Raw genomic sequence first — 24167 nt, 5'->3', positions numbered from 1 at the left:
TTCTTCCTTGGAAAACACTGCTTATCTTGCTCACAATCCTAGGTTTTCTTTTGCTTTCAAGACACAACAATTTTTCTTTAGAATAACAAATGTCAGGATCACAAGATCAAGCAAGCTTTGGCATTTCTCCTAATCTGCTGTAAACAAACACTGATCACGAAGTGAAAATGTTAACAAACTTATTACCAAGACAGTAAAAGTGAGTTGTTTCATCTAGTGAAAGATTTGGCAAAAATTTAAACAATATTATTTTGCTTTGACACAGTTTAGGATTAATGCTTGTCACTTCCCTTTACGACTTTCAAGATTTGCCAGTCATAGATGTGAATAGTTTCATGGACTGGAGCGTTGGGATTTCTACCAAATCTATCCTTCAGACCACTGCACTGAGTCACCACATACCAGCTGCTCTTTGGGGACTGCACATATGGGGGCACTGCTGCAGCAGCACAAGCCAAACTCCTTCTCTTCCACGTGAAGGTGTAGTGGTGAAATACAAACTGGGGTGGGACCTAGAGGCAGGAGAGGAAAGCAGAAAAGGGAAGGAATTGGTTTGAGGGACAGTAGAGAATGAGAAGGAATTCACAGTTACATTCTTTAGAATGAGGGGAAACAAGGAAGAAAGCAAATTTCAGTTTAAAAAAAAAAATAAGAGCATGTTTTAAAACATTACTTGAAATTCTGTTTCAACTACTCCAAAAACCAGTACTGGAGAACTGCAAGAGTTTTCTCATGGACTTGTTAAGAAACAACGTTGGAAGGATTTCCTGGTTTCTTATCTGATCCCACTGTAAATTCTGGTAATCTGTTTCATCTCTGTGCATCCACTAATTAGGCAACTGAGGCAGGGTAGTCTGAAGCATTCATTTCTGCAGTAGACAACATGAAAGCACGGAATGGAGAGGTTACAGGGAAAAAAGGCATGCTGATGAGCACTTAAAAAATTTTTTTAGGACAAAGAAATAACTCCTAAACACAGATGACTGCTTTACTACATGAATGAATTCTACTGCTGGCAGTGACAGAAGCACAAAGAAAGATTTACTTAAATTAATTCACTTTGTGATTACAATAAAAACTAACACAATTTACCTCTACAAATAGATTTCCTTAGGATTTATACCTACTGAAAAACAGATGTAGCAAGACTGGAGTAATGGACACCTTGCAATATCCTCCTAGCTTTAAGATGACATGTAGTTTATCTGCAGCTTTCTTCTTCATATATGGAACAAGCCTCTCTGCAGGCAGCCATTACTTGCACTGAACTATGTTCATCAGGTAAAAAATAAAAGTGGCATGGAAGTTACCCTTTAGCTGACAACACACACGAAGGATACATAATCCAATGAAATATTTAAAACACAGCACACTGTATTACACATGTAATTTGTTTTTCATTTCAAGTTTATTAAAACTTTAGCAGTACAAATGATCCAGGTTTTAGATTATCAAAAGACCAAACTGAAGTCCACATCTTTAAAAAAGGCGTTCCCCAAAACGTCTCTAAAACTTTGAGACAATGGAAACATTAAGTCCACAAACTCATCCATGCCTGTCATCATCTGTTCCAGGACTTGTTTCACGATCAGACTTTTTATCCTTACTAGGGGCATGATCTCTCTCCTGACTCTTTGATTTTTGGTTTATTTCTTTTTCTGATGAGGATCTGGTCTTTTCCTTTTCTTTACTGCTGCGCGAGTGTGATTTTTTTGCTTCTCTCTCTTTGCTACTTGGTCTCTTTTTTGAGTCTGGACTTCTATCCTGATCTCTACTAGACTTCTTATCTCTGCCAGATTCAGGACTACTACTTTCACGACTTTTTGAATGCCTCTTCCTTTGGCTTTCACTATCATTCCTCTTATATGAGCTTCTACTTTCCCTATTTGAATACCTCTCTCTGTTTCTGCTTTGACTTTCATCCCTCTCTGAACTCCTTGATTCTCTCCTCCTCCTATTTTCTCTTCCTCTGTATTTATCTGGTGTACCTCTCCTTTCTCTGCTTCTTGATCTTCCTCTCCTTCTTGTTTCTCTATCTCTATTCCTTGAATAGTCCTTACTTCGACTGCGATCCCTGTCCCTGCTCCTTGATCTTCCTCTCCTACCCCTATCTCTGCTTTTGCTTCGATCCCTTGTTCTGCTGCTGGAGCTGTGTTTTCCTCTAGCATGCTCACGCTCTTTGCTTCTTGACTTGCGTTTCTCCCTGTCTTTGCTCTTCCTATGCTCTTGTTCATTATTTCTTGAGCCTGCTCTTTTACTTCTCTCCTTGCTCCTACTTCTTTCTTTCTCTCTCCCTCTAGAATCATAGTGCTTTTCTTTTTCTCTACCTTTCTCGTGGTCTCTCTCTTTGCTTCTTGATCTTAGTCTCTTCTCGTCATGTCTGCTGTGCCTGGAGTCTCTTTCTTTACTTTTTGATTTCTCTCTGCTTTTACTATGGCTTCTAGATTTAGCTCTCTTCTTGGCTTTGCTTTTGTTATGCTTGTCATCTTTTTCTGAATTTCTTCTTGTCTCTCTGTCTTTACTGCTGGATTTGTGATCTTTTTTCTTCTCTTTTTCCCCTCTTCGGCTTGGACTTTCAGAAACTTGCCTGTGGTCTGATATTCTTCTCTCCCTACCTCTTCCCGGGCTCTTTTGATTATCTTTCTTGGTTTCATTTATTTCACTCCTTGGAGAGAAAAGATACAATTTTAAAAAACTTTTCATTTCCCTCCACTCTGAAAAATTAAACCAGAAGTGAGACAGGTTCACAACTAAAACTTCACATCAGATAATTTTTATTAATACCTACGTATTGCAGTAGCATGGTTAAAGTCACACACAATTAAATAATGGAACAATCAAGTCAGAACCGTGTCTTCTTAAATGCAATTGTAATTGAAAAGATAACAGGTATTACTTTAAATAAACAACAAAAAAAAAAAAATTAAGAACTAAAAATTTAAAAAACCCCCATATGCACATGCTCCAGAAAGAAATAGTCTTACTTGTCGCCTTTTATCCACCTTTCTCCACTAGACACTCTCATTCTTTGAGCTCTTTGCATTTCTTGCCTCCAATGTGGAGGAGTTTCACTGCGCCGGAATCGATCTCTTGACCTGGATCTGGAAGGCGTCCGGTAGCGCTTGGAGGAAGAAAGAGAAAATCATGTCTTAGTTTGAACTTCACATGCTGTGACGCCTACGCAAGGTTTTCACCCCGGCACTGGGTTCCTGCATAGCACCTAAGACCATACTTCACATGTATACACCAAGTTTCCACTGACAAGTTATTAACTTACTGAAAATGTATCTGACATTTAACTATAGAGGGAATACAAAGTCTGATCAAATAACTGATTTTAAGGTAAGGTCTACATCAGGAATTTTGCAGTCTGATGAGAGGCTTTCTGCTACTTTTAATTTGCACAAATGTTTGTTTACTAACAATGAAGATTCTTATCTTTGACAGGCAATGCAAAAACAATACTTCACACTGGTTAAGAATTTTACTAAAAATCTGAGGGATAGAGACTTCAGTTATTAAAAACATTTGCTACATGCAGCATATACCATATGGCTTCACAATATTGAAAGAGCCAATTTGACAGCTACCCCCTGCCAAAAGGGGAAGAAGTCTTCCCCACCCTCTTGGCACGGATGTTACTGGTTCTGCGTTCACCAGAACCCTTCTTGAGCTAGTTCCATTCACCAATTTAAATATTACCCTATAAACTTAAATAAAGTATTTTAATGGTTTTTTCTCACCGCCTTCTTCTCTTTTCTGTCCTCCTTCAAGCCTCAGTCCTCAAATAAATCACGATGCACTCTTTTTTAAAAATAACTATCCCGATGAATATGATCAGTACCACCAGCAGTGAGACTGTGCTACCACCTTGCTTATTTTGAAGAACAGATTACAAACATTTACCCTTGGTCCTCTTCCTTTTATTTTCCTTCCAGATCTGGTGACTAACAGTCTTCTCTGGTATGTTGACTGTGAGTTTGATAGATTACTAAAAATAATTTAAAAATAATGAAAACCAGTATTAAAACCTCTTCAGGAACTAAATAAAAACACACCATTTTATTTTTCAGCAGACAGTAACATCCACACAGTAAAACCTCAGTCTGTGACCACAATAATTTTACAAGATCTCCAGGTTTTTCAATTTTTGAAGAAAGAAAGAAAGAAAAAATAAATAAATAAAGACAGACTGGACAGTTCCAAGGCATGCTAAATGAAATTAAGCCTGTCATTATACATTCTTTATTCACTAAAACCATTTTCAAAGACTAAGCCTTTTGTCTAGGATGAAGACAACAGTTTCCAATAAACGGAGAAATCTATTTTCCATCCAGCAGTGCTTACAACATGGAACTGTTCAATATGGAAAAGACTCAACATTAGAGTTCTAAAACAGTAATGTGACCACACCACTGCCAGCACATAATCAGACTTAAACCGGATATATTACCTCTCTCTTTCCTTCTCTCTGCTTTTTCTCTCTTTTTCTTTCTCATCTACTTTAGGAGGACTTTTCCTCATGAGGAACCGGTTTTCAGGTATGGGAGGAATTTCTTCAGGACGGACAGTAGATAACGGCTGTGCTTCGGTATTTTCTTCTTCACTTTCACTGGATGAGCTTTATTTTTGTATAGAAAATATGCATAATGAGTTATTTGGATGAGGAAGACCCTTCCATCTATTTTAAATAATTCAGAAATTCCTTTAATTTAATATACAACAATACCACAAGAATCTCAGAAAACAGAGCTATTTCAGAAACAACTTTTCCCCCATTATATATTTGTTCCAAAGTATATAACAGCAGTAGATTTCTGACCAACACTTTTTCTCCGCTAATTAAAATGGTGCAACACCAAACGTATACATACTGTCTATTTAGATGCAACTTTTTAGTTCTAATTATTTTCTGTTAAAAACAATCTCAAGAGACTAAAAATTCAGATTTTACACTAGCATATATAACTGTCTACAGACTATACTAATTTCAAGCAATTTACAAACTTCTGTGAAAAGGGCTTAGGTGCACAGAAACAGTATTTAGGCAGCACTGCCCTAAGTGATAATTTCTTAAATTTCACTGCGATCTTAGAAAAATGTGACTTGCACTGTGTCCTGGGGTGAGTTTATGAGGCCTGTACGCCCAGTCATCTGCTCTGTTTATGCTGGATATCAGGTCCTGCACCTTAAAGAATGGTTCTGAGAGCAAAGTGGGGAGAAGCAGCTCAGAATTTGTTATCAGGAGCTGCACTTGCTCCCCTGCATCCTACTCCTGGACTGTGCTGTCTGCAGCACAGACAGTGATAGAGAGCTCTCCTGTGCTTTTAGTCAGTTTTTAGCTAGCTGAGGCAGTGAATTTCCTGGACTGCAATGTTTCATTTTCTTGGAACTGCTCAAACCTGCTGTGGACTGAAAACCCAGAAGAGCACCAGGAGCTCACACCTGTGGCCACCAGGGCTTGGGACCCTGCATTCCAGCACCAGAGGGACTGATAACAGACTGAGTGAGCCAAGTTACAGCCCATGACAAGGCCTTTCTGAATCTGCCATCTCTTTAGAACAGCGAGAAGTCTTACTGTTTAATATTATTCATTTCTTATGCTTGTGAATACTTTGCTTTTCAAAGAAACATTTTTTCCTCTTTTCTCCAAGAAAATCTTTTCCTAAACCAGTTGGGAGAAGGGCCACTTGAATCTGCTTTTCTAGAAGGACCCCTTTAGGAGTTTCCTCCCAAATTTGCCTTAAACAGGACAAACTGACACTACTTTTATCTCACACTGAACTATAACAAAATTATTAGATTCAATATAACATTCTCAGAAGCAAGGTTGCTTTCTCAGTTTTATTATCTTCCAGTGAAACTGCAAGAGTCTTGGCATATAAGACAAAAAAAATTATGTTAATTTATTAATTTTATATTTATTTTTGTTATATTCCTGCATACTACCTTTTTTCTAAGTTCCACTGCATATGGTTCAAACTGAATTGTACAGAAGCAAATTTATGGCAACGAACTATTCCTACCCATTTCCAACCTACCACTCCAACTTTTCAAGCCAACTGAAGTTTTAGTCCATTCGTTTACTCCTTTACATGCTGCAGTACATAGGCACATGAACATGACCCTTCATGATCATATCAGAAAATGTCTTCTTGTACATGGAAACCAATTATCTCCCAGACTGTGAAACCTGCATTGCTAGTTTACACAAATGTAGCCTGTAGCTATTAAGACAAGAGAATGGTACTGTATGGTGTACATGTAACAAAACAAAACAAATTTCAAAACTGACCTTTTTTTGCTTTTCTTTCTCTTTTTCTTTTCTCTCTTATGTTTCTTGGAATTTCTTTTGTGTTTCTTTTTTCGTTTTTTAGATTTCTCTTCTGAAGCACTCTCAGAATCCGACGATGAATCAGAAGACGATTCTGAATCGCTTGAACTTTCTGAGTCACTGGATGAGGAAGATGACTTGTGTCTCTTCTTTTCTTCTTTCTTAGCTTTAGATCAGAACAGCAAAGACACAATTTAATATGAAACACTTCTAAAGTAATCTCAGAAAAATCACCCATCTTGTACCTGTCTCTGTATCTTGTACCCTGGTATGGACCAGACTATCTTGTATCTCTCAGATTCTTATAATTGTGTCATGAGATTACTTCATCAAAATACTTAAGAAAAAATTGACATTTAGGAAAAACATTGTTTCTCCATAGTACAATAAAGGATATGTCTAGAAAAACAAGACATTTTCATAATTTGGATTTATGAAACTTTAAGTCTAAAATTTATACTGTCAAGCAATTGCAGAACCATCTAAGTTTTCTGATGATGTTTTATACAACATAAGCAACATACAAAGAATTCTTTAAAACTTATTTACACGTGTTTATAAAAATAATTCTTCAGCTTCAGGTTTCACCTGACTTCATTAAATTACTAATAAGAGAAATTTTGAAGCAGAAAATAAGAGGCACAGATTAAACCAAGTACTCACTGAATTTAGCTCACTATCCTAATTTGTTGGGTCTTACATTCCGAAAGCAGTGATACAAAGAGTGGTGAAAGGTCTCCTCCTTACAGTGATGTAGCACACTCACTTCCAATTCAACAGGCTGAGAACACCTCTAACAACAAGCTAGCTGGAGCTTAATTCACAGAACTGCATCAGATTGTGGCATGTACCCCAACAGAAACAATCTCGGCCTACTTTTATGGTCATACACTTTATAGATACCTTTCTTCATGTTACATCATTAACAAATCCCCACACTGGTAGTGTGGATGAAATTCAACCCCATTGCACTAAATCTCATTTATTTTTCAGTTTAGCATCACAGACACAAGTCATAGCTGTGTGACAACTGAGATGAGCTCAGCTGGTCAGAGCACCAAGGTTTGACCCTGGTATGGACCAGACCATTCACTTGGTCCATAATTCACACTCTGTAAGAGCTGGACTTGATGATTCTTGTGCGCCCCTTCCAACTCAGAATACACTGTAATTCTGTGACTTACACAAGGGGTTTTCCATGTGTTTATTCACAAGCCTCGCTTGATACAGACTAACAAAAGCCTGACAACTCACTGAAAAACTTCCACCCTTGACAGAGTATATTGGCCTTCCAGTCCCTTCCAGGTGCAGTATAAACTAGCAAGTACTCTTACCAGTTTAGAACAGTCTGCTGACTGGAATCAGCTCATTCTCATCAGAAGATTTTAGAGCTTCTTGCAAAATGCTTCCAAAAGACAATTCTCTATGATTCTTGTATGTCTAGACCAAGATAACTGCTTGATTTTTCTTGTATGTCTAGACCAAGATAACTGCTCTCTGTTCTCAAACTTTTGCTCAACATCCTTATTTTAGTACTATATTTAATAAAAAGTCTCTGCAATATTGTGTATCAGTTTTAGATTGTCTAAATACATATGTATTTACAGAATGTAATGAGTACATATTTATAAAAGAAAAATGAACATTTTTCTAAATAATGTCAATCAAAGGATCTAGGTGTAGGCCAGGTGGCAAGGAAACAAACAAGAATCTCACCTCACCTCTAAATACTATGAATACAAAAATGTATTAAAAAAGTTAAATGTTTCTGATCTATTACACCCTCAGTTTTGGTCCATTCAAAGGGGAAAATCTTCATATGGCACTACAATGTTTCTTACATGCTTTCATAATTATTTCATTAAATGCAGTGATTTCCTGTATTTTCTTCCTCCTGCATATGTTTTAAGTGTGTCCAAATGTGTGACAGTTTTGTCTGCATTCTTGTAACAAGTTCAGGTATGTTAAAGTTATTACTTTAAAGTGAGTAAGTAATAAATAGAACTGGAGGCAAGTTAGTGGGCTGCTGCTACAACAAATATGTGATTCTTAACGTGCAGCAAGCTGCCAGTGGGAGATGTACCTAGGAAATCCTATGGCAGCTAGGGAGTAAAATGACATGGGGGAAAAAAGCCCCAAACAACAAACAACACTAAAAAGCCCACAACTAGTTATACAACAAAGACAGAGAATCTGGCAAGAGGGTTTGGATGTACTTTCTGGTGATATCTAACTATCTCTGTCCAGCAGCAAATGCTGTTTTGAGTACTGAACCAACCTGGTACTGTACAACTACAGATTACAACAAATGAGATCAATCCTAGAACATGAAGGTCGTCAAGAAACAGACTTATGTGTACAGTCCAAATGTTTCAGCTCATTACCTTCAGCAGCAGCTTTCAACTCATGACCACATCTGAAACATACATCAGTTCCTACTCCGTTCATTTTGACCTACAGTATTTGTCAGACTTTGTGATCATGCTGCATGACACAGACAAGTACTCTCTGCATCTCAGCTGGTCAGGGACTGTAGTAAGTCTTACATTAGCCCCATGGCTTGAAATTAAGAAGTGACCAGACCAGAAAACAGTTGGATTCAGTCATAAAAGTCATAACAAAACATACCATCTTGTAATTCACAGCAGTGACATGCCAATAGTTACTTTATAGCAAATCAAAAAACCTTATAAATTATGAATGCAGCCATAATCTACCTTAATTGCAGAAAGCACACTCTTACAAGCAGTGATTCTACAGGGAGATCTGTGACATCAATGAAAGTCATGAATCAAGTCTAGCACTGCTCCGTGCAGAATGCCCTAGAAATTCACTTTTCATGAGAAATTTTCACTAGAAAGCATCTTGGCTTTCTGCTGATGAGATTCTCCATGGTGACAGGAACATCTTAGATTCTGCTTCTGTTAGAAAGTAAGTCTTGATCCAAGCTCTCATACTATGTTCTATTCTGCAATGGCAGAGCAGGACATCCCTTCCAGAAATAAAGACAGGTTCTGTCATATTCCTCTTTAAGAATTGTTTATAGGAACCTATAAAGTGTATGAGCTAAAGGGCCAAATCTAGACTTTTACAATCTAAGTGCCTGTTTTGAAGAGTTACCTTAGAGCAACATGAAACAAGTTCAATACCTTCCAAAGAAGTATGAGTTATCAAATGAAGTCAGACTGCCACCAACCTTCTTAGCACTCTATGGATATGACAAGAGCTTGCCAGCTTTGTACTAAAATGTAGTGAGTATAAGAAAATTCAAGACAGGAGAAGCTTTGAAAAAAAGTACATATGAGTGTTCTTTAATGTCTTTTGCATCAACAACTTTTAAGCTCTGTAGAAAACGGACTGCTCTGCAATGTTATACACCTTTTCACCAACCATGCCATCATCTATTACAAGTTTCTACATATTTTTATAAGCAGCCAGCATGGAAGAAAACAAGCAAAATTACCTCATATATACAGTTCAACTTTACCTTTGGATTTTGGAATTAACTCTCCACAACTCAGTATGCGTACTTCAGCATATGGTTTACTAGATGCATCTGTTTTCTGGTTTTCTATTTCTCTCACAACTTCCTGCCCTGAGATGACTTGTCCAAAAACAACATGATGCCTGAAGAACATAAACAAAAGTAAGTATTCTTAGCACTTAACTTTCTCAAGGCAGCTCCCAAAGAAATGTAAGAAGAAAAGAAGAGATATTTACCCATCCAAATGAGGTGTAGGTTTAGTTGTTCTGTTGTTTCCAGATTTTAATTTAAAGAGAAAAACAAAATCAGTATTAGTGAAAAGCAGGCAGCATTCAAATCATATAATCTACACACAAGAAGGTGAACATTATTTTGAGTACACTAATAAAATTGAACAAAACCAAGACATATCAGTCTATTTTTGTGTGCAGTTAACAGTATTTAATGTTTATGTTAAACTACCTATTCAATGAAACACTTTATTACATTTTACTGAAAAAAACCCCAGAATTGCACATAAATTTTTAGACAGAATCCTCATATAAGATATAATAAGTTTCTGCTTATTGAATTATATAAACACTACCAGGAACAGATACAAAAATCTGCAGGAAAAATGCAAAGAACCTTTTACACATTAGAAAATAACCAGAAAACTGGAAGAAAAAGTATCGGCATGTAGAGATTACTTGACACAGAAGCAGAACTGACTCTCTCTCAGCTTTCCCCCATACTAGCATTACTAAGGCATACATGTCAGTTATGGAAGAGTAGAAAACTGAGATGATTAGAATAATGATCATTTAGGAATCCCAAAATAAGGTTTTAATGCTGACATCCACAACTTGTTATGTTAACTAAGGCCTTGAAACACGGGTAAGAGTAGAGTGATGTATTTTGAGAATATTTTCTCTACGTAATTTAGAATTTAGAAGAGTCTACTGCAATGTATTTTTAGAATTTAAGATTTACCTATAAGTAAGACTGTACTGGAAAGCTATTTTGTGATTAGAAAAAGCCCTCTACTGCTTTGGAGAACCCCTAGAGCTGTTCTGCCGCCTTCCTGAAAACAATTTATTAGAGCATTTACTAAGAATTTTACAAGAAACTAACAGGTTTGCTTTTTTGTCCAAATTAGAACACAGCTACTGAAACTACTGAAAGCCCTTTTGCACAGAAAATTAAATACAAATAAGCATATTAGGGGTAAAAATAAGTACATTAGGAAAATGGCTACTTCCAGGGAACCTGGTAAAAAACCATCAACTTTGCTTTGTTGGAGCTAGTCTTCAACATCTAAAAGGATCCCCTTTACAGCTTACAAATAGCAAACCATATACACATTTCAAGACATTTCAATACTTACATAAAGAACTGTGAACCATTTGTATCTTTCCCTCGGTTGGCCATTGAAAGGAGAAATTCTTTGTTGTGCTTTACAGCAAAACTTTCATCTAAAGAAAGTGTTTTCAGTTACTTTTTAAGCATACGATATATGCTTAGGTAAATGCTATTGTCTAAGTAAATTAATCCTAATTAAATAAATCTGTTAGTCACTTGAATGAAAAGTTGTATTAAAAATAGACTAAAAATAGCAGCTCTTTTTAAAACATCATTCTGTTCATTCTATGTAACAAGGAGAAATATGAAAAGAATGGTTTATAGCCTGAGAGGAAAAAAAAAATTAAAAATTTAGTATTCTTGCACAAAAGATCTGTCTCCTACGAATGTTAGTAGAGATGTTTAAATTGTTGCTCTGTTTTTCTTTGGAACAGAAGCTGTGTATTAACTTTTAATAAATCCCTAATCTTCAGGCATTTTGTTGTTCTGGTGTTTGTTTTTGTTTGGTTTTTTTTGTACACACAGATTGCTACCAAACTATCCCAAACAACTTGTTTGTCTGACAGACAGAGATAAATTTATCAAGTTAGCCATTAAGAAAATTAGTTTAACTTCAATGAATCCTACTTCTTATGAGCAAGGAATTGTTAATAGTTCAAACCAAATCCCAACAAAACTATGAAATGAAGAAAGTGTAAAATGTAATCACTATTCTTCATTTAAGACACCTGTAAGAAATCATCCTCTCCCTTCTTTCCCAAAACAGCAAAAAGGCTTTTGGGGGAAGGAAATTCTGCAGACATGAGGACATTTGTTCAACACTGTTTGGATACAGATGGCAAGAGGAAGTATTAACAAAGAAAAGTGTACAATATTCATAATGCTACTGTCACTCGCCATGAAAGGGATGGTCCCACTCACTCTCCAATCACTTGTACAATAGCATCAAATGTAAATCTAATCCTATGGTGCACTGGTTAATTGCTTCACAAACGCAAAACTTTTCACAAATTCAGTTCCATACTGTGACCAGCCAAGTTGAACAGCCAGCCCGCTACTGTCCCAAGATAAGTGGAGGTTGTGCTCATTTTTCCATTTCTCCCAGCCATACATTTCCTCAAATTCACTAACATGGGAATATTTTTTTTTTCTGCAATAATCTTTAGGCATTTTAGCAAGCTGAATCAGGCTAAAGTTTGATCAGAGAGTCAGTGCGAGGTAAGGCCTCCTCCCTCTTTTGGCAGTTGCAAACTGTTGATTCCACTCAAGGCCTGATATAAATTTGCAGCCTGGCCCAACTACAGCAGTGAATAATTATTGTGTGGGCTGCAAGCTTGGACAACAACCAATGGCAAAAAAAAAAGTATCCAGGAGGGGAGAGGGGCTTAACCTTGCCTGGCTGGCAGCTACCCAGCACCTGGGCTTAGGTGTAACACAACAACTGCTCCACTAAACACAGATGTTCCACTACATTCTGGACAAACACAGGCTGAGAAACACAGCAAGTGTAACCTCTTCTGCAACACTGGCTGAGAAAGAACCAAGACTGTGAGAAAACTAAAAGCTCAATCTTCAGTTCAGGAAAGCAGGACTCCTTGCAAGGAAACCCAACTCCATCAACACGTTTCCCTCCCCTTTTCCCTCAAAGGGAAGACCATCTCCAGCTTTTAAGCTGAGCAAGAAAAAAATAAATGTCAAAAACCAGCAATAAAAATGTAAGTCCGGTAAAAGGGACAAATACAAAGGAGTTCAGTTTTAGTTTTTCATTTGTTAAAATGGTTCACATCTTAAAAGTAAAAGAACTTAAATGGGACAGTCAAAGGCCTTCAAGACCAGACAAAATCTTCTTAAAAAACGGAATTCAGGTTTACAGAACACATACTACAGAACGTGAAGGTGACTGTTTATTTTAACACCAAAATAGAACAGACTGATAGAATTCTTACCTTCAAAAAAGCCACCATAAATGGATTCTCCTCCTCTGCCATTTCCTTAAAAGAGGAGAAGTGACAGTTAAAGTACTGATTAAAAGAGTTACATTTTGTGGAAGGTACTTCATAATACTGATGTAACTGCATCCAAGTCACTGACATTATTCTTCAAGATATGCAAACACAATCAAGATACATCTTTGTAATCCAAAACCAAAAAACTTGGAAAACAAAGTATTCTCCCATGTATTCAGCAACAGTCTCCTTTTTTCCTTTAGTTCCCAGCAGCAGATAAAATATTTTATTCTCACGCTTCAACCTTTCAATAGCAGGTTTTTAGTTCTTGGAATAATTGAGACAACTTGAGCAAAAGTGTGTGAATGCACATACATAAGTTCATTATGCAAGTTCTCATGGAAAGGTTCTCACACAGAAGGGTAAAAAGCAGTGATGTCTGTCAGAGAATAATTAAGTAAATAGTTCTATATAGAACTTTTGCAATGTTTTATTACGTAAGCAGCAAATTTTCTTTAAAGATTTATGTCATACCTTCACTGAAGTCACCTCCTTGGATCATAAAATCTTTCACAACCCTGTGAAACAGACAACTTTTGTAATGCAATGGCTTTTGGGTGGACTTTCCTGTACCCTTTTCACCTAAAGAAGAGAATGTACAAAACCAAAAATTACTCTCTGCATCTGTAGAATCTTCATTACAAAAACAGTTCTATGTAAAGCACTCAACCAAAATCATCTGTGCTCTGAAAAACTGGCTTGTGAGGCAGACACTTACCTGTAATACCAGTAAGAAACCGGCATTTAAGAAAGCAGTTCAGAAACTACTTTCTGTCTCTACAGTTATACTAGAAGAACTCCTTACTGACACTAGTATACAACTGTGACCACTGCCAAGCAGATTGACTGAAGCTAAACATCCAGTTTACATTCATGACAACTGGTATGGCTCAGAAACGTGCAAGAAACAATCAGACCTGTAGTTAAAACACAGCAAGGTTAAGGTACCATAAAAACTTGTAAGAAAGCCAGAGGCAGGGGAAAGGAGGAGGACTCTCATTCCCTCCCCTGCTCATGATGACAACTGCCATCTTCCTCCCTTGCATCAGCTCTGCTGTTTAAGCAAACTCTGCTTCAACTACAACACAACGGCCTCTCCCTGCTCAGAGAGAGGATTTCTGCTGAGTTAGCAGGATGAATGGCTCGTGGTGGGTCCTGTGAAGGTAACAGTAAGGTCATCAATGGGACTTCTCAGGGAAGACCACTTCCTCTTCATGTTGGCAAACTGTTCGACAGCATCTTCCTATAATCTTATTCTGAGCAATTAAACTGGCAGCTTTTGTCAAGGGCAGTTGACTCTGAACTTACAGACTGGTGTCTCCATATGGATTTGAACAGCTAGAAAAAACCCCACTTTTGATAGGAACTCTGATAAATGTGAAGCTGTGTATGTTCCACTAACTTGGCATATGCCAGGCAAACATGGAGCTGTTTTTTATGAAGACAGCACACGCTTTTCAAAACTTCCAGAGAGAAAGATGAGTAAGGAAAACAGAAATTAAAAGTCTGAATAATTTGCTGATTATCAATATTAAACTTTCTGCATATTTGTCTCACTATTCTTATATGTGTTAAGGCAGCACAATAGTTCAGGATCTGAATTTGATTATGGATGTCAGCAACAAAGGATGAACTTAGTCATACTTGTTGCTGACCTGAAACATTGCTGCAGACTTCAATTCACAAATATAAGGCAGCAGTAGGGAGTAACACTTTTATTCAATAATCTGACTTTTGGACGGTTGACAGCAGATCAAGAATGCCAGTCACATGTTAACATAGTCACAGCCATTAAAAATCATTAAAGTTCAAATCTGTTAACAAATTTTGATAATCTGATTTTGTCCCAGTAAACCTACTGTCAGATCAGATAATGCCTACATTCCTGCAGACATCCTCAATGGTGTGCTGCACGATCTAGTTAACTTAACAGGAATGCAATCATGTATCCACACCTGATTCAGGTCATATTAGTACTGCTCAGGGACTCACTATTAACAGCTGCAGACTCTTGACCTGTAAAACAAGCCAGCTGGAAGGAACAGAAGTAGAAAAAGCTGAAGAAAGAAAGCAGATATGCTATTTATGTATTCACAAAGTTATTCTTGCGACAATAAACTCAAGTTTTGCTAAGCTGTCAGCATTTGCGACAAAAGCATGCAGTCCACAGGAAAGTAATTCTGTTTGTAAATGTTTCCAAGGGAGAATCTCCTGAGTATTTTCCTCAAGAACTATACTTTCAATAGGAGCAGAAATCACCAGTGTCCATCAAGAAATTAAAATAACAGAAAAAACAAGCATCACCTTTCAAATTCCAGAAAGTATCATAAGACTGAAACGTAAGTCTGCATGGTTGACCTCTTGCTGGCTATCTTTCAAGACTGGATGATGTTATATAATGTGAACAGTAGCATCTGTGCTAGTAACAGAAAATCAGCTTACTGTGCCTGTATTTAAAGTTGGTTAGTATATAGTCCCTGCAACACTCTAAGCCAAAGCTACAACTGCTTTGACTCTATGTCATATGTGTAGGATCATATGTGTACCATCAGCTAAATATTCAGAGGTGTCAAGGACCAATGCTGAACTTACTTTCATATTTAAGAAAATGTCACAAATAATAACAGACATCAAGCTAGTTAACATGGCATTACATTAAAAATTACAGATTAAATAGTAAATCTACAAACCTGTGCAAAGGCAGCGAAAATTCTCACATGTCTTTGGACACACATCTGAAAACAATTCAAAGACCACTCTTCCAGCTAGAAAAATAAAAAACCACCGTATTTATTGTGAAGTTAAATGGTATTTTTATTATTCCTATACATATCTCATATGAATATCATGCTACTGAATTGATACTTTAATTTTCTTACCGGGTACATTGTTGATGGCTATGTCAAAAAAGCAACGAGGCCTCTGGACCTTTACTCCCATGGCTTCTGAACTCTAATTACTGTAAGCAATAAAAATAAAATTTAGTTTTTCCTTCTGTGTACTGAAATCATGTGTAAGTCAATACAGGTGTAAGTCAATACAAAAGTCAATAAAAACTGCAGAAAAGCAAACAAAAACCCCCAGACAGCAAACCTTAGCATTTTTTGAAGTTCAAAAAACACCAAGTACTTTAGGTCATTTTTAAGTGTTGTAGCCCCAAATGACTGATTTTCTTCACGTTTGCTGCAATAACTTAAATTAAATTTAAACTTGAGTGTAAATAAATTAAATTTAAACTTGAGTGCCATACTTCAGGTGGGGAAATACAAAAGGAAAAGATACTGTGAGATATGGGCAAGACTTTAGAATTCAATTTTCAAATTTCAAAATTCAGTATTTCCTGGACTCCTGTCATGGCAGTTACCAGGCATTGCTCCAATTAGGATTCAAACCATTCTTGACAAAAATAATAGAAAGGTGTAGCTGTTCCACAACTGCTGCTAAGTGAAATTATTCTGGTTTTTCATTGCCTCTTTTCCTTTTATGTCATTGTTTATCCCTTGGGACACCATCACTGGTATCATTCAAAAGACCTATAGATGCATAGTGCTGCTTAAGGACATGGTTTGGTTGTAGACTTGGAACTGTTAGATTTACTATTGGACTTAATGGTCTTAGAGGAGTTTTTCCAGCCTAAATGATTCTATGATTCCTTATAGAGAATTTTAAAGCAACTTTTGCCTTATACTATATGAATCCTTTTGTTTTTGTGTAACAAGCTATGTCTTAATTCCATCTGCCTCTCCAACATTCCAACATTATGTACAAACATATTCTTTTTCTTTTCTAAATCCCTATCTTCTCTGAGTTACTTCAGACTTGGAAAAAAAAAACCCAAACACTGACAGCAAAAGGATCTGTAAGACAGGAATATCTTCTCCAGAATCTGGAATACAAGCCATACATTTTCAGTCCTAATTATTTTTATTGCCAGAAATCACGGCTCAAATCTAGCTGACATACTGCATACATCTCTTCTAAAGCTTCACTCATAGCTGCACCATAGAACATCCTTGAAAAATTCAATTGTCATCATCTGTCACTCTCAGCATATGACCAAGAGGCTGTAAAAAACCAAGACAGCAGTGTAATCATGTTAGCCTATATTCTCTCTACTTGTGCTGTCACTCCTAACATTTTGCTGAGATTACACAGCAAAAATCACAGGAACCATGCAGGACTGGTTTAAATTAAAAACCACCCAGTAGTTCATTATTCATGAGACTTTTAGCATGAGAAGATTTTAAAAAAATGCACAATCTCACTAGATATTCTCTAGGTGTGTAACAAATACATTCATACACACAAGCCAGATCCTGGTCCAAAGCAGCAGGCTTATCTCAGTCTTCTCGAATTGAATTAGCATTTCCCTCCTATTAGTACAACCAATTTTGTAGCCAGCAGAGAAACAGAGAGGATGCTCACAGCTGAAAACTCCGATGCCATCAGGTTAGCAGGAGGCTGCCCAGGTCACCGCCCCCGCTGCACAGGAGCAAGGAAGGCAACAGCTGAAAACTCCGATGCCATCAGGTTAGCAGGAGGCTGCCCAGCTCACCGCCCCGCTGCACAGGAGCCGTGCAAGGAAGGCGGGGTGTGGCCAAGGGAGGGGATGAGATGGGAGGGTGTGGACAGGCTGCTTTCAGAACTGACACCGGCCAAAGCACAGCCACCCACTGTCAGGGGCAGAACACACTACACAGCTGCACGGGGTACTTCTTTCAATGAAACCTTTCACAAGGAATGCTGTAATAAATATTGTCGGGTGGTAGAACTGCCAGTTTTAACTGAACTGAGACGTCTAAGGATCATCAGTACCACAACTGATTGGCTGCTGTACTCAAACTTCAAGCATTTAATTCTAATGCTTAAGTGAGAAGAAATTTCCTGCTTTACAAGCAGTTTGCTTGAGAAATGTAGAGGTATGCCTTAACATTTATATACCGTATTTCAGTCAAAATAAATGACAACTATCTTAATACGTGACACGTGAAATAATTAATACATGATATGTCAAATAATAGGTGAAATAACTTTTGTTTCAAACACTGATAATAACTAAAGCTACGCTGTGAAACAAATATAAATATATCTATGTCAGTCAATTTTTAACTCTGTTTTGTAGACAACGGGAGAGAGAAATCAGAAATAAAGACTTCTACCCAACTCCCTATCCCTATCAAGTTTTCTCAATTTGATGTTTTTCTACTTTTACATTGTTTCATGAACAGGGGAACAAAGTTAGTCCATATTCTAACCATTACCTTCAGTGTACCCTGCACCTTCCCTAAATCCTCCAATAATATCTCCTAAACACCAGCTGCACCAGATTCTAAAAGACAGGTATGGCAAGGGGTCAGTATGACCGCCCTGAACAGACACCAGGCCAAGCAAGTGTATGTCACTCTCAAGCTCAGGTGCCCAGAAAGCCAGGCTAAGACATCAGCGACATTAATCCTACCTACCTCACAAATCAAGTGAGCGTTTCTTCTCCAACATACTTAAGTATCCTTTGCACTGTTATTTCAGCCAGACCTTTTCCTGATGTGCTACAGGACAAAGTACCAAGTTACAAATGGTCCTTAAAAATAGTAATTTCTATTCATGTAGTAACACCAAACACAATCTTCTACATAGTGATCGTTTAAAACCTGTCCGTATCAAAAGCAAGTACAAGGGGTCTGAATGTTAAATACAAAATCAGCAAAGAAAACCACCAACAATATGCCAAGAAAAAAAGTCAGAAAATATCAACAATTAAGTCAGAAAATAACAGGCTCAGTAGCACTACATGTCTGATAACAATAAGGCTTAAATGATTTGTGCTATTTCTCTCTCAAAATTTCTTTTCAGTTAGAACATGGATATTCTTAACCCTCAATACCCTGCATTTTTTAATTGTGAACTTGATGGAATTTCACTAGTGAAAGGAATATGAATTTGATGTCAACCCTAAAGATGCTTACTATACAGACATTCCAAAAATGTGCTATGCAGGACAATCTTGGTAAGTCAGTTCACTTTTTCCTTCCAAAACTCTAAGAAAGGACAAAATATCAGCCCAAGTACTACTCTGAAATTTTCAAATTATTCATCATTCTCAACCACCTTCTGTTTGAAGAGGCTCTTACTAAGTCTAAGTAGAACCTACAACCAAAAAAAACCCCACACCCAACCAAGTGAACATCACTTCAGCATATCTAAAAAAAGGGCTTCTTTCTTTTATATCTGAAAGTAGAATTACAGCTCAGCTTAGAGCATATTGGTATTTGTTGACAAATACACCAAAAGTACTCAAGTCTTGCCAGAACAGCTGCACCCACAACCAACATTTCACCAACTGTGTCCCTCAGGGTTTACATTACTTCACACCTCCATCACTCATTATTTTCTTTAAATATTTGCAGGATAAAACTGGCCAGCACAAGGCCAGGCTGCCAGCAGTTCTATTCCTCCAAAATGACCCGTGCCAACGGAAAAAGATAACTACCCCAAACTGTTCACAAGCATCTTTCCACCAGGGATTACCACTGATATTTGCTGATGTGTTTAAAAAACACATCTTGCGGAATTTTATTTCCAAAATCACCTGTGCTAGCGGGGACCTGGTAATAATACTTTTTAACAAGTACTAGAGCCTTTTGACTGAACAGGCTAGAAAGCACTCACAGATGCACATCAACTGAGTATCAGCATGTCATGCATCCCAAAGAAAGTGACAGCAAGCAGCAATACAGCGGTATTTCCTTGTTTTATAGCAGGGAGAAGTTAAAAAGTTCCTTTATAACTGTGCTGAACTACTGATTTGTTTCAGTCCCAGTACAGGACAGAATAGTAAGCAAAGACATATTTAGCAGAAAAAAGATACATTGTGTCCTATTCCTTCACTTGCTTCCCTGTCATCAACAATTTTTCCAGATTTTTCATTCTTCCTTTACCTTGCCTTTGAATGTGCTTCCTTCATCAGCTTACAATTACCTGCACTGATCTTCATTCAATGCCCAAACAATGCAAACAGTAAAGTACATAAATTCATATTCCTAGCATTTAGCTTCACACCATCTAAAGGCAGCAAGACTAAACTACATTGATTGCCTTAAAAGACAGGCATGCAAAATCTCCAGAAATGTATTTTAAAGCAAAACTTTACATTCAGAAAATGGAAATGCACAAAGTGAACACAGAACGTATATTCCTTAAGGCTGTGGCTGCACTCACTTGAAAACAATATAAATGTGGGCTGATACTACAACAGAGGGTTCCTACACCCTCTATTTTAGCTTGCAGACAAGCGGCTACCTGGCTACATAAAAACCACCCTTTCCTCCTCCCTCCACAGATGATACAGCAGCAGCACATATCAGCCAGAAGTGATGGCAGAGGCACAGACAAAAAATGTTACAAGTTCTTTCCAGTATGGATTAAACTAGAAGTAAATTTATGATTTTGAACTGGGAGACATTAAATTTTTTTCATAGATCCATTCCTGTAACAGAGCTTGCAGCTGTGTGAGCATGATACCAAAAATGTGAACAACAAAAACCTTATCAGATCAACCCTCTATCTCCATAATTTCCTTAGCATTTTTCCCTAAACACCACCACCTTTTCCTCCTTTCATGATCTCAAAACTGAATTAGCAGCAATGACATCTAAAGAAATGATTATTTTTTTTTTAATTTCACTAATCAGCAGCACAGGATTTTTGTTGCCAAATTTAGGAATAATGTGCTATACTAGAATACATTTCAGATTTAGGATGACGTATTTGCAATCACATGGATTTAACACACCTATAAGAAAGAAAATATTTGCTTTCTACACAGCTGTAGGAAATTTATGTAGGAAGACTTTCAAGTCCTCATTAAAAATTATGCATTAGAAGCTTTCAATCTGACAGTCCCTTCAAAAGAAAAACCATCCATAAAATAAAATTTTCAACATTTTTGCAGGCAAAAAGGGATTCACAGAACTTTTCACCAGGCCTCCTCTCTACAACGTTAGAAGTATTTACTGGACTACTGACATAGGATTTGTTTCCCTCTAAAAAAGGAAATCAGACACCTGACAATATCAACTGTTGTCTTCCACAGACATGAGGCAAGGGGAGCCCTTAGAAAACACCAACCTTAGATAGGTCCTGACTAAATATGCAGTACATAATCCTAACCCTACTGCACCAGTAAATCACTTATATCACTTTCAGTATGATTTTTTGCAATTACAAACATGATTTTAGTCTTCTTGTACTAAAGTATAACAAACGCACACCCAGGTTTCACACCCCAGCTGGAAGAGCATAAAATTCAGCTGAGAAGGTAGTAATATTCTGAAACTGCTTACACAGAAATACAGGCTCCTACTGGAACATCCCCTTTATTTTTCTAGAAAAGGGATTCCTACAATGAAAAATGTTAAAATATCCAACCATGCTCTTGTCACTTGCAACTAAAAATCTGTTGTCAAGTCATAGTCATGATTTTCTATTATCTAATTTACATGGAAAGTACTTTTTTTTCTGATTTATGAAAAAATACTAGTGTTTTCTGTCAGGTCTGTACACAAATAAGTGCACTTGTTGGTGTGAATTTGAATAGGCCTGGATCCATGAACTTTTATTTTAAAATTTAAAAAGTGCTAAGAAAAGGCAAGTTTATGCCTTTTATGAAAGGAGGAAAAAACCTTTTACAAGGTGTAATCTCCAAGTCATGCAAATCCCAAAATCAATTTCAACAGTGGAATCCTTTCCTACCTGTTACTGAAGATGAGAGTAAGGCAAGACAACCATGCAACAGTAAGAGACAGCTTTGGATGTTGACCCATATTTGTCAACCATAACCAAAAAAGCCTTGCTGTATCATGTTTTATTCTCATATTCTACCCCCATCTCTACTCCTCTAGATCCCTTCTATGCTTCATCCCAGCCTCTGACCTAAACCTCACTGCATTAGAAGATGGCCACATTTTTTTCCCTGGCACTCACTGACTCTCTTCCAAATGGAAGCTGGCTCCTAAATTACCATCGCATGGAGGATTGAACTGGCAGTGGAGAAATTATGCTGCAACACGGTAAAATCCTCCACTCCGTTACATATTCTTCCCTCTAAATTCCCTCATAATCCCCAGATTTTCTGAGATCCTATGAGGAAAAAACCCCAAATCTTCTCTTGATAGCAGCTTGATGACTGCTAGCTAATTAAAGCAATAATGTTTGTTTCACAGAAGAGGGCTGAAAGAATGGGAAGTCTTAATAAGAAATGTAGTCCCAAAGGGTGCTCTCAGAGAACTACCCTTCAGATCTACTGCACCTACAGGAAACGACATTATTTCTGAAATATTTATAAATAATTTTTACAAATGGATAAATAAAGCTCTGTGAGTTTAGACAAACTAATGCTTCATAAATCACGTCTAACCTACAAACTGTTACCATATTTTTATCATGACAGCACCTAAAAATCTGAGCAATAGCTGGACCCCAATGCAATGGGAATAGTGAAACAAAATGGCAGGAAGAAGCTTAAAAAAAACCCAACATAAAACCACACCAAAAAAAAACCCCAAAAACCCACCTAGTATCCTTGTCCAAAGAACAGCCTCTTCTGCTAACAATATAGAAAAAAACTATGAAACTTCCAAAATATTCTCTCAGAAAAAATACATCTTAGAAAACAGACTATATGCAAGATAATATTCTGATGCTTCTCTTAAATCAGGTCTCAGATGACTACTACATATAATTAACTTATCCAGTCAAACATTAGGAAACTACTGGCCAAAATGACTTTATCATTATTTATAAATTTTCTAATTGTGACTGAACTTAAAGGCAATGTTTAGCACTACAACAGATACTGTGTCCACAGTTTCAGTGAGCTGTTTCTCTTAAGTCTCTCAAAGCCTCTTCAAGGCCTCAAAGTACAGCCATATATACGCAGTACTTCTAGTTTGGTCATGGCTGCAAACAAAATAAACCTGAAACTCAATACTCATAGAAATCTTGGGAACGCCTGAAGAAATCCCTAAAAAAGGGACAGAGGAGTCTCCTGCCAGACATGGTAGCTCCTACAGGCTCCACTTTCCTAGGAGAGGCCTGCAGAGGGGAGAACATGTGGCACGCAGACAGCCTCGCTCCTTCCTCTTCTAGGGGAGGAGGGAAGACTCATTCAAACTCCCCAGCCAGCGCCCGAGCCCGAGCAGGGCGCTCGCTGCGGGCACAGACCCGCGGCTAGCCAGGCTGCGGAGGCACGGCCGGCCCGGCAGACCCGACCCCCGGCGCGATGCGCGCCAGGCCCCGTGCGCCGCTTCACCCACCCCTGCCGCTCCCGCCCGCCTCGGGCCGCACTCGCAGCTCCTCGCACCCCTTCCCTCCCAGGGGCCGCCCTCACCCGGGATGCGCCGGGCGCCGCGGTCTGCCTGCTCCCCGCACACGGGCGGCCGGGCCTTGCCAGGGGCGTGTGCGGGGAGGCAGCGCGGGCGGCCGCCCCAGGCCCGCTCCGAAGCGGCGGTCGGGAGGGGCCGGAGCTCCTACCCGCGCCGTGATCGAGGCTCAGGCCCCGCGGAGCTGCGACCTCCTCCTCCACCGTCCGCCCAGCCCGCGGCGCGGCCCGGGCGACGGCCCTCACTCGGCCGCGCCGGCGCCCGGCGCTGCCCGGCGGCGCGGCCGGCACTCACCCGCTGGCGGCCCGTGAAGCCCCGCGCTGCTCAGCGCCGCGCTGCCGCCATGTTGGAGCTGGTGCGGCACGGACTGCGTCAGTGGCGGACAGGGCGGGAGCGGCGACCCGGGGGCGGGCGGGGGAGCGTGGCGGCGGGAGCGGCGCTTCCCCGGCCCGGGCACGGTGCGAGGGGTCGCGAGCACCGACACAGCCCAGCCCGGCGGCGTGGGCCGCTCGCGAGGAGCCCGAGCGACTGGGGGAGGGGCTCCCGCCTCCTCGGGCTCGTCAGCGGCGCTCCGCCCCTGCCGCGGCCCCGCGCCCCTGGCCCGAGCGGGCGCGGCGCGGGAAGGA

The 24167-nt window shown here is 38.8% G+C and overlaps 1 protein-coding gene across 2 annotated transcripts; it reads right to left on the bottom strand.

Annotated features, from left to right (window-relative positions):
- Nucleotides 1-1389: 1389 nt before the first annotated feature.
- PPIG (peptidylprolyl isomerase G) lies at nucleotides 1390-24036 on the bottom strand. Of its 2 annotated transcripts, XM_041403660.1 has the most exons (14): nucleotides 23836-24036; nucleotides 18628-18711; nucleotides 16045-16124; nucleotides 15856-15930; nucleotides 13640-13747; nucleotides 13106-13150; nucleotides 11185-11272; nucleotides 10055-10084; nucleotides 9822-9961; nucleotides 6296-6500; nucleotides 4454-4621; nucleotides 3907-3991; nucleotides 2985-3121; nucleotides 1390-2665 (listed from the first exon to the last, which is right to left on the bottom strand). In XM_041403660.1, exons 3-14 carry the CDS (start codon nucleotides 16103-16105, stop codon nucleotides 1546-1548), a joined length of 2262 nt encoding a protein of 753 aa, XP_041259594.1. In that variant the 5' UTR covers nucleotides 16106-16124; nucleotides 18628-18711; nucleotides 23836-24036; the 3' UTR covers nucleotides 1390-1545. The 2 variants fall into 2 exon arrangements, with proteins under 2 accessions (XP_041259594.1, XP_041259593.1); XM_041403659.1 differs by lacking the exon at nucleotides 18628-18711.
- Between the last annotated feature and the right edge of the window lie 131 nt (nucleotides 24037-24167).

The sequence above is a fragment of the Onychostruthus taczanowskii genome, unplaced genomic scaffold, assembly GCF_017590055.1.
Source record: "Onychostruthus taczanowskii isolate IOZ18803 unplaced genomic scaffold, ASM1759005v1 scaffold20, whole genome shotgun sequence".
NCBI lineage: Eukaryota > Metazoa > Chordata > Aves > Passeriformes > Passeridae > Onychostruthus > Onychostruthus taczanowskii.
Note: the sequence above shows the minus strand (reverse complement) of the source record. Positions and strands in the feature narration are given on the sequence as shown.